The sequence below is a fragment of the Dendrobates tinctorius genome, unplaced genomic scaffold, assembly GCF_039654945.1.
Source record: "Dendrobates tinctorius isolate UK_male_01 unplaced genomic scaffold, ASM3965494v1 ptg000134l, whole genome shotgun sequence".
NCBI classification, from domain to species: Eukaryota; Metazoa; Chordata; class Amphibia; order Anura; family Dendrobatidae; genus Dendrobates; species Dendrobates tinctorius.
The window spans coordinates 14,738,984-14,749,871 of record NW_027361802.1 but is presented as its reverse complement, the minus strand read 5'-3'; the positions used below and the strand labels follow the sequence as shown (position 1 = coordinate 14,749,871).

The following is a 10,888-nucleotide window of genomic DNA, read 5'->3' as shown; positions in this document are numbered from 1 at the left end:
GTTTTAGCAGGGTTTTTGTTTATTTTGCTTCTTGTAGAGGTTTTTTCAATGTTTTATGGCCAAAGTGAACATTCGTTTATATGCTGCATGTATACCAACTTTAACTAAGCTCAATTTTTGTGTGTTTTTTCCATAACATATATTTGTTGGATCCCAGAAAGGCATGTAGTAGACTGCATTAGCCGTGTGCATTAGATACATTGTATGTGCAATTGTGGAGGTCTGCCTAGGTTACATGCAAGTGGAATTCAACAGGACAGGCTTCTATCTAGAGCTGGTGTAGTTGCAACTAACTTCATAATATCAGCTTATCTTTAGATTGTGTTTGATTTCTATCATAATCTTGTTACTCAAGAAAATCATGAAAAAATTCACAAATTTTGTTTTAGTAAATCTGAATATCACTTTTATTTATTAATGTTACCAGGAATCAATACAAAATAATATAATATGAAATACTTGACCAAATATTTCAAGAGGTTTGTCCTCTACCTATTCCTGATTTTGGTTTTATTGTATTAAGTTGAAGCTTTTGAGTATTAGTGGTTATTGTCAGCTGTGATTGAATAGGTGGTTTTGTAACCGTCAGCCGTGGGCCATTTTTCAGAGGTAAAGTTGGATTGCCAAGTTTAGTTTCATTATTTGCATTAGGTTTTCGAGACGTTTCATCTGGTGGAAAAAAAAATGGAAGACATTTACCATAAAAGAGTTCCGAACTCTTAAACATTTTACAAATACTACACTTCTAACTGCCTTTGCTCTCATCAATACTCAGAAATAGACCTCATCAATACTCAGAAATAGACCAATAATCATAGAAATACTCCCTCAAAAAAACACCCATCATGAAAACACCATTATATTATCTCCTTTGTATCTAATGGAGTTCAGATCAGGAGACCTACGACTAATTCCGCATATCATTTTCTGTACTTGGACCCTAATACACCTGACAAAGGGGTATACGAGATTCCTCGTAGATCTTATACTTATACCCGCAACCCCAGCCCCCTAGCTCAACTCCATCTCATTACCCCCCTTATAATAAATAAAGACCCGAGCCAAGGATGTTGGATAATTTGGCCACAGCAGCCATTTATTTAACATAAGCAAACATTACAGTAAATCACAACCCAGAGGGGCGGTCCTCGAAGCCCGAAACCAAAAATTCCAAGATGTTAACCATCCCATCTGGCCCCTGGTCGAGTTCTTTACCTCCAGCCGTAAAGCACCAGCTCAGAGGCACCAAAACAACCCGCCTGTCCAGAACCATTAGCCTCTCCCACATCCTTTTTCCCATCCTCGGGATACCCAAAAAGGTCGTCCACTTAAGCCCACTCTGGAGGGAGTCCAGGACCCCATTCCGATCCCCCCCCAGAGCATCCAGCCTCACCAACTTCGAGGACCACCCCCGCGCCCGACTGCCGCGACATGAACTTACCAACAGTGAAATGGTTTAAATACACCTACTTGCAATCATATATTGGATCAAAACAAAGGGGAGGGTGGGTGGGAGATTCCTATTGCTGCTAATGTGTACCCAAAATGGTTGTCCCTGTAAAATGACTTCCCCTTTTTATACTAACAGCCCGTGACCCCCCACACACCATGTGACCCTCCCATGTCTTAGCCCAGCCCATCCATGCCAGCACAGAAAATTAACCCCTTATTCTCTCTTCCATTCACCAACCACCCCCGTATCTACTTCCCTCTCTACCCTGTCATGCCGGCCTCCGGCCTAGTATGGCCTCACTTATGTAGAAAACTGACCTAAGTTTAATATTTTAAGAATCTTACCTTTTTGTTCAATTTCCTTATTAATTCCATATCTCACACTAGGAGGCAATAGCTCTTCCAAGTCTTTCATTAATTCATTTGTTGACTCAGTGTTGTTTCGTTTATTTTTTTCATCCTCCCGTTTCTTTATTTTTATCATTAAAAAAAAGCAAAACTAAAGTTAAGATTTTTAATGTTAATCATCAAAAGACCCCAAAAAGTAGAATGATGGCTTTGTAACTGTTAACTATAAAATTGCCATTTTTAACAAAAAAGCATGTACTATTCTTAAGAACCAAATAATTTTTTGTTTTTGTGCCTTTTTCTTTTTGTGTTCCTAGAGCCATAAATATTGCATTTGTTTAACTATGTTTTGTGAGGCAAGTTATAGTTATGAATGATGCCGTTTATTTTACTATAGAACACAGGAAAAATTTCAACTGCAATGACATTAAAAAAAGGTAATTTTGCTATTGTTTTTTGGATTTTTTCTGTTATGGCATTAATTGTGTGATAAAAATGACCTGGCAGCATGATTCTTTAGGTCCGTATGATATGGTGAAAAAAATTTCTGTAATTGTAAAAAAATATATATTGTTGTGTCGTCATTTTCTGAGACCAGTAACTTTTTTTTTTACCAGAACTGTGTGAGGTTGTGGTTTTGTCCCATGAGATGATTGAAATTGCACTTTTTTTTAGGAAATATGGTGACCAATAGAAATGGCAATTTTTGCCCTTTCATTTATTTTTGCCTCCACAACAGCATCAAGTCTTCTAGGTAAATTTGCACACAGTTTTTGATGGATAGATGGATAACTTATTGATCTTCATGGGTCTGATCATTGAGACTTGGAACGATCACCAGAAAAGTTTTGTCCTCTGATTAAATGGAGTTGTGGTTGAAAGTGCATATTACCTATCTATTCTCTTTGTGACTGCCGAGGATAGCCAAATACAGTTCTCTGCTATTGCCGGCAGTCACATAGAGAATGTGTGGTGTGGCAGTATGCATGCTCGATGTACAGTGGGTTCGGAAAGTATTCAGACCCCTTTAAATTTTTCTCTGTTTCATTGCAGCCATTTGGTAATTTCAAAAAAGTTCATTTTTTTCTCATTAATGTACACTCTGCACCCCATCTTGACTGAAAAAAAGACAGAAATGTAGAAATTTCTGCACATTTATTAAAAAAGAAAAACTGAAACATCACATGGTCATAAGTATTCAGACCCTTTGCTCAGTATTGAGTAGAAGCACTCTTTTGAGCTAGTACAGCCATGACCCTTCTTGGGAATGATCCATCAAGTTTTTCACACCTGGATTGGGGATCCTCTGCCATTCTTCCTTTCAGATCCCCTCCAGTTCAATCAGGACGGATGGTGGACAGTCATTTTCAGGTCTCTCCATAGATGCTCAATTGGGTTTAGGTCAGGGGTCTGGCTGGGCCAGTCAAGAATGGTCACAGAGTTGTTCTGAAGCCACTCCTTGTTATTTTAGCTATGTGCTTAGGGTCATTGTCTTGTTGGAAGGTGAACCTTCGGCCAAGTGTGAGATCCAGAGCACTCTGGAAGAGGTTTCATCCATGATATCTCTGTATTAGGCTGCATTCATGTTTCCCTCAATTGGAACCAGTTGTCCTGTCCCTGCAGCTGAAAAACACCCCCATAGCATGATGCTGCCACCACCATGTTTCACTGTTAGGATTGTATTCGGCCGTTGATGACCAGTGCCTGGTTTTCTCCACACATACCAGATAGAACTTTTTGGTGATAATTCTATCTTCATCTCATCAGACCAGAGTTTTATTATATCTCTATGCAGGCTTTCATATGTCTTGCACTGAGGAGAGGCTTCCATTGGGCCACTCTACCATAAAGGCCCGACTGGTGGAGGACTGCAGTGATAGTTGACTTTGTGGAATTGTATCCCATCTCCCTACTGCATCTGTGGATCTCAGCTACAGTGATCTTGGGGTTCTTCTTTACCTCTTTCACCAAGGCTCTTCTCCCATGATTGCTCTGTTTGGCTGGACGACCAGGTCTACGAAGACTTCTGGTGGTCCCAAACTTCTTCCATTTAAGGATTATGGAGGTCACTGTGCTTTTAGGAACCTTGAGTACTGCAGAAATTCTTTTGTAACCTTGGCCAGATGTGAGGCTTGCCACAATTCTGTCTCTAAGCTCCTTGGCCAGATCCTTTAACCTCATTATTCTCATTTGGTCTAACATGCACTGTGAGCGGTGAGGTCTTATATCGGAGGTGTGTGCACCTTGCCAAATCAAGTCCTATCAAATTAATTAAACACAGCTGTACTCCAATGAAAAAATAGAACATCTCAAGGACAATCACAAGAAAATGGACAGCATGTGACTTAAATATGAGTGTCTGAGCAAAGGGTCTGAATACTTATGACCATGTGATATTTCTGTTTTTCTTTTTTAATAAATTTGCAAAAATGCCTACATTTCTGTTTTTCTGCAGTCAAGATAGGGTGCAGAGTGTACATGAATGAGAAAAAAATGAACTTTTTGGATTTTACCAAATGGCTGCAATGAAACAAAGAGTGAAAAATGTAAAGGGGTCTGAATACTTTCCATACCCACTGTATGATCCATTCAAATGAAGGATAAAAGTGCCAGGATAAAAGTGCCTCAATCTTGCCAACAGTCAACGTCTCATTACGTTATTATCGATCTTGTGAATAGGTGATACATTCTTTTACAAGAATGAACCATAAAGGAATTGTCCACTACTAGGACAACCCCTTCTTGATCAAAATGTTTGGCTCCGCTTTCAGACAAATTGAACATGAAGAGGAAGTCTGTCTTCCTCTTCATGCCCAATGTGTACAAAGGTGGGGACATTGACGCCAGTGCTGATTGGGTGCTCGCATCACGTGTCACAGCACCGCATGAGGGCCCCAGGGACAGTGAGTGCCAACACAGCGGGAGCGGCACCAGCATGGAAGGAGAGTATAGTCTTTATTATTTTGTAGGGGCCAAGCGAGTGGTATAAGAAGAAGTTGTACATGGACCACTTCTTTTAGGCTACCTTTCCATAATCAGATTTTTATGCATTTTTGATGTTGGAGAATTTCTACAGGATTGCTTGTGCCGTTTTAATCATATTTTTGAGTGTGTATTTTTTACATACAATTTTATGGCTTTTTTGATGCTGAGCTTTTTTATTCTTTTTGGTAATTCATGTTTTACATAAAGCTGCTTTGTGTTTGATATTTCATGGTATTTGACTTTGACAAAACTTAATGTGCAGGCTACATGTGTCTTTTACGTATTTGTACTGCAGAAACACACTGAAAACAAATGTGCATTTTTTTTCTTGTTCTGTATGTAAAACTCAGCGTACCCGCGAGAGAAATTGACATGTTGCGGATTTGAAATACACACCGCAGGTTAGTTTAAACTTGATAAAAAAAAAAAAAAAATTAAAAAAACCAAAAAAAAATACAGAGTACAGTGGGTATGAGATTTCTATAAATCCCATCCACTTTGCTGGAAGTGTAAGAGTATGTGCACGCGTTAAGTATTTGGTGCAGAAATTTCTGGACCATTTCTGCATATCTTGGCAGTAGAAAAGCAGCATAAAATACACATTTTTGGAATGTTTTTACATGCGTTTTTCGTGCAGATTTCCCCCATTCATTTGTATGGGTGAAATGTGCAGCAAAAATGCTGAAGGAAATGACATGCTGAAGATCTAAATCTGGAAGTCAAAAATAAGCAAAGTGTGCATGAGACTTCGGGATTCTCTTTCACTTTGCTGGCATCAGGAAACTCTTCAATAGTCATTTTTATTTTTGTAGTGCCAACATATTCCGCAGCAATTTACAATTTTAGAAAGGACTTTCACAAACAATAAGGACTTTACAGAATATGCGTAACTCAGATATAAAAAAGGAGTGAGGGTCCTGCTTCAGATTTAGTGAGAAACCTGTGAAGAAAAAAGAGTGACAAAAACACATGTGCACATAGCCTACAGCTAGAGATGAGCGACTTTGCCTTTTTTAGGGTCGAGTCAGGTTTCATGAAACCCGACGTTCTCAAAAGTCGAGTCGAACAAAATTGGCCGACTATCGTGAAAAGTCGGGGATCCGACTGAAACACAAAACCCAATGCAAGTCAATGGGGAAGCAAAGTCAGCAGCGAGTGGAGGACAGTAAACACACCTACATGCCGGGCCGCTTTTTTAAAGTGCGCGAAAACTCTCTCTCTTTCTCTCTCCCTGGATGCTGCACGTCATCTCATTGCCCACAGTGTACGTCCTTGCTCAATGGCTGAAAAAAGTCAAGTGCAAGCATTCTGGGAAATCCGATTTTGGCGCTCGTTTTGCCGACCGCATGGCCGACTTCACACTGTGGTCGGGTTTCGGTCGGCGAATCCCGACTTTACCATAAGGCCGGAGTCAAACTACAGCGAGATATGGCCGAGTCTCGCAGGTTAAAACCAAGCTCTGGCACCGGCACTCCGGAGCGGAGCGTGCAGCTCCATGTATTGCTGTGCGGCTGCACGCTCTGCTCCGGAGTGTCGGCGCCAGAGCTTGGTTTTAACCTGCGAGACTCGGCCGTATCTCGCTGTGTGTGATCCCGGCCTAAGTCGGCGACTCTACCTACAGCGTTTTTGATGCAGCGATAATATTCACCAAAAACTCATCGTGGGCACAAAGCCTAAAGAAGAATAAATGAGTGCTCAGTAATTAGCCCATTAAGTTCTAGGTGATCAGAAGTTTGAGTTTGATAGAATTTCAACCTACTGTGATCGGATTTTCTCGGATTGGAGAATCATATCACAGGTGCATAGAAGAGGGAGAATAAAATTTCTCCCATCTTCTCCATTGTGTGAGGATGAGGAAATTGGACTGCACGTGGATGTCATCCGAGCGCAATCCGATGTTTTCCACACATGCATAGACTTTAATGGGTGAATGGCTTCTGATTTCGGCATGAAATCGCAGAATGCTGCCATTTTGTTCACAATCAGATTTGGTTAGTGAAAGAAATTGGTAATCAGAAGTGCCCCTATTAAATAACATTGGTCCGAGTGCTATTCAATAAAAAATTCAGTAAACGTTCGATATATACTATGGTGAGCGAGCCCTTAGGTTATGTTCCCACGATGAGTTATTGGTACATTTTTTATGCTGCATAATTCTGCTACAACAAAAACACAACAACTTACAGTTTTAGCAAAGTGGATGGGATTTATAGGAATCTCATGCGCACTGTGCCATTTTTTTTTGCTCAGTGTAAACTGGCTTGCAGTGCATGTTTCAAATCCGCAACATGTCAATTTCTCGTGAGTACTCTGAGTTTTCTGTGCTGTGGAAAATCCGCAGGTAATAAACACACATGCGTTTTAGAGTGTTTCCATTGCTGAAACATATCAAAAGTGCATGTGATTCACACCTAAGCGCACACAAAAAAAGAAATGAAAAAATGCAAGTCACCTGATTTATATAATAGGTGCAGAAATGGTGCAATGTAAAAAACTCACCAAAAACTCATTGTGGGAACTAGCCCAAGAGTAATAACTTTTTTATTTTTTTTATTTTAACGTCAACATAGTCATATGTTTTTTTTTGTTTTTTTTTTCTACAGGATGAGCTGTAGTTTTAAATGACACCATTCATTTTACCATATATTGTGTTGAAAAATGGAAAAAATCCAAAGTGGAGTGGAAATGAAAAAAAAAAAACATCAGTTCTGTCATGGGCTTTCCTTTTATTTACTTTTTTAATTATTTTCCACAAGTCAGTATGATTATGATGATTTCCAATTTATATAGTGTATTTACTAAATAAAAAGAAAACCAAAAACTTAAAGAAAAATGAGAGCCATAAGTTTTTTTTAGGCAATGCAGTTGTATTGAGGGCTTACTTTTCACAAAGCAAAAACCGTACAACTTTTTCATGCGTTTTTATTATATTTTGTATAGATGATATAACAAAAAAAATCTGGTTCAGCCATATTGATTTTTTTTACTCTTTCTGCCATTCACCATATGAAATAAATATTTTTAGATTTCATTGGTTTTGACAATTACACATGCTGCGATATCGATATTTTAATTTTTTTTAAGATTTTGCTATTTGTATGATGGGAAATATGGGTGGTTTAAATGTTTATATTTGCTGGGGGACAGGTTATATTTGAAAACAATATGATGCTCTTTACATTTTTTTAATACTCTCCTTGGGGGGGCTGAACCTGCTTGATTGCAAATACAATAAAAAGTAATACTAGGGTTTTCAGTCTTTTGCAGTCTATTGCATACTTACCAGTGTCCTATGAAGCCCAGCAATATACTGTGTGTATATATATATATATATATACTGCTCAAAGAAATAAAGGGAACACAAACAGTCTGTTGCAAATGGAATAGTGTTCCCTTTATTTTTTTGCGCAGTTTATATAGGAACAGAGTAACATGTCTTCAATATCTGTGGGTGGAGAATACTCACTTGGCCGGTCTTCGAGGAATATGTTGGGACCCTCAAGGTTAAAAACAAGTCCATTTGATTTATTAATACACAGCATAAACCAAATCTCAGGTACTTGGTAACATGCAGCACCCCATGCACCGTCTGGCCACCTTTCTGCTTCCTAGAACCCACGGTCCTCGCTGAACCTGATGTGCCTAACATGGATTAGTGTCCATAAACTGTCCGTGATGACCGCACAGGTTCCTGGATACCTCTCATCCTCAGAGGCGTCTTCTCCAGAGGTATATCAAAGGCCTCCTCACTCTGGCTCAGACTAGCCTGCTCTTCCACCCATGCACAAACACACAGGCTCCATCTTGGGTGTTGAGGTATATAGGTGACTGGACCCATCCATCTCTTCGAGACACCTGGAAGCCTTCCCAATGTATAGTAAATCCTCAGCAGTAGATCTGCTGAGAAAAGAAGCTCAGGCTTCCATCACAGGGCCACCCACCTCTGTGATACATATCGCCCATTAACCACATGACCAGTCACCATACCACAATATAAATATATATATATATATATATATATATTAAATAGTATACATACCCTCTGCATTTTCTTCTTGAATTCTATATTAGCGTTCTTGTATGCCTTTGATATTGCATTAAGATAGTATATAGCTAGTCTGCAAGAGGAGAGTTAATATTAGTAATTATTAGTATGAAAAAATACATCACATACACTGGCTTCTCTTACCCCCAAAATGAAAATTCAAATAAATGGCTCTCCAATGTGTGGGAATGCTAGGTCGAGTAGTGCAGAAGCTACCCATGCAGAACTGGTGACGTACTTCATGGGAATAGTAAAAGTTGTCCGATAAGACTTGCGTTTATTTGCGAAAAAAACAGAAATTTGATGAAAATCTAGAAAATTTTCAAACTTTGAATTTTCATGCCATTAAACCCCAGATATATGTCACATAAAATAGTTATTAAATTATATTTTCCACATGTCTACTTCACATCAGCACAATTTTGGAACTAAATTTTTTTCATTAGGAAGTTATAAGGTTTAAAAGTTGACCAGTGTTCATTCATTTTTCCAACAAAAATTACAAAACCATATTTTTAGGAACCACATCACATTTGAAGTGACTTTGAGGGGTCTATATGATAGAAAATACCCAAAATGACTCCATTCTGAAAGCTGCACCAATTAAGGTGCTCAAAACACATTCAAGAAGTTTATTAACGATTCAGGTGCTTCAAATGTGGAAAAAAAAAATGAACATTTAATTTTTTTTCACAAAAAATTTATTTCAGATCCAAATTTTTTTATTTTGACAAGAGTGAAAGGAAAAATTGGACCCCAGAATCTGTTGTGTAATTTCTCCTCAGCATGACGATATCCCATATGAGGGAGAAAACCTCTGTTTGGGTACACGGCAGAGCTCGGAAGGGAAGGAGCGCCATTTGACTTTTTGAATGCAAAATTTGCTGAAACAATTGGTGGATGCCATGTCGCATTTGGAGAGCCTCTGAGGTGCCTAAACAATGAAAATTCCCCACAAGTGACACAATTTTGCAAACTATACCCCTCAGGTTACTGAACTAGGAGAGCACATTGAACCCTCAGTTGCTAAAAATAAAAAAAAAATCACATTTTCCCCACAAATATGTTTTTAGCCCAAAATGTTGCAATTTCATAAGGGTAGCAGGAGAAAATGCACCATACAATTTGTTGTGCAATATCTCCAGAGTATGCCAATACCCAATATGAGGGAGAAAACTATTGTTTGGATGCACGGCAGAGTTTGGAAGGGAAGGAGCGTCATTTGACTTTTTGCATGTAAAATTTCCTGGAATCATTAGCTGAAGTCATGTCCCATTTTGAGAGTCCCTGATGTTCCTAAACAGTGGAAACCCTCACAAGTGATGCCATTTTGGAAGCTAGACCCCACAAGGAATGTATTTAGATGTGTGGTGAGCACCTTGAAGCCCCCAGGTGCTTCACAGAAGTTTATAACGTTGAGCCGTTTAAATAAAAAAACATTTTCCCCACAAAAATGTTATTTTGGCCCCAAATTTTGCATTTTCATAAAGGTAATAGAAATAATTGCACCTTACAATTTGCTGTGCAATTTCTCCTGAGTACACTGACACCCCATATATGGGTGAATACTACTTTTGAGGCACAGTGCTAAGCTCCGAAGGGAAGAGGGTGCCATGTCACATTGGCAGAGCCCCTGAGGTGCCAGAACAACAGAAACCCCCTATAAGTGAACTCTTTTTAAAAAGTACACTCCCCAACTAATTCATCTAGGGATGCAGTGATCATGTTGACACCACATGTGCCTCACATAATTTTATACCGTTGAGCAGTGAAGAAAGAATAACACTAAAATGTTGTTTTAATAGGAATTTTTTTTACAACAAACTGAGGCCCATTGTTTCCTGAGTGTGTCAATACCCTACATATAATCAGGAAATATTTTTCAGGCACAGTGCAAAGCTCAGAAGGCAAGGAGCGCTAGATTTTACTGTTACAGTTTGCAAGTGCCATGACCCACTGGGAGAGCCCATGAGGTGCCAGAACAGCAGAACCCCCCATAAGTGACCTTATTTTACAAACTAAACCTCTAAATGAATTCTTCTAAGAGTGCATTGATCA

General features: G+C 39.0%; 1 protein-coding gene across 1 annotated transcript in view; it reads right to left on the bottom strand.

Moving 5' to 3' along the window:
- Positions 1-472: 472 nt before the first annotated feature.
- The window catches only part of LOC141048334 (transmembrane channel-like protein 2-B), a 198,415-nt gene continuing 187,999 nt past the window's right edge, over positions 473-10,888 (bottom strand). Inside the window, exons 19-21 of the mRNA XM_073543816.1 lie at positions 8,825-8,903; positions 1,798-1,921; positions 473-669 (exon numbers count right to left, since the gene is read on the bottom strand). Of these exons, the coding sequence (XP_073399917.1) occupies positions 473-669; positions 1,798-1,921; positions 8,825-8,903 (400 nt within the window). The remainder of the gene's footprint in view (positions 670-1,797; positions 1,922-8,824; positions 8,904-10,888) is intronic.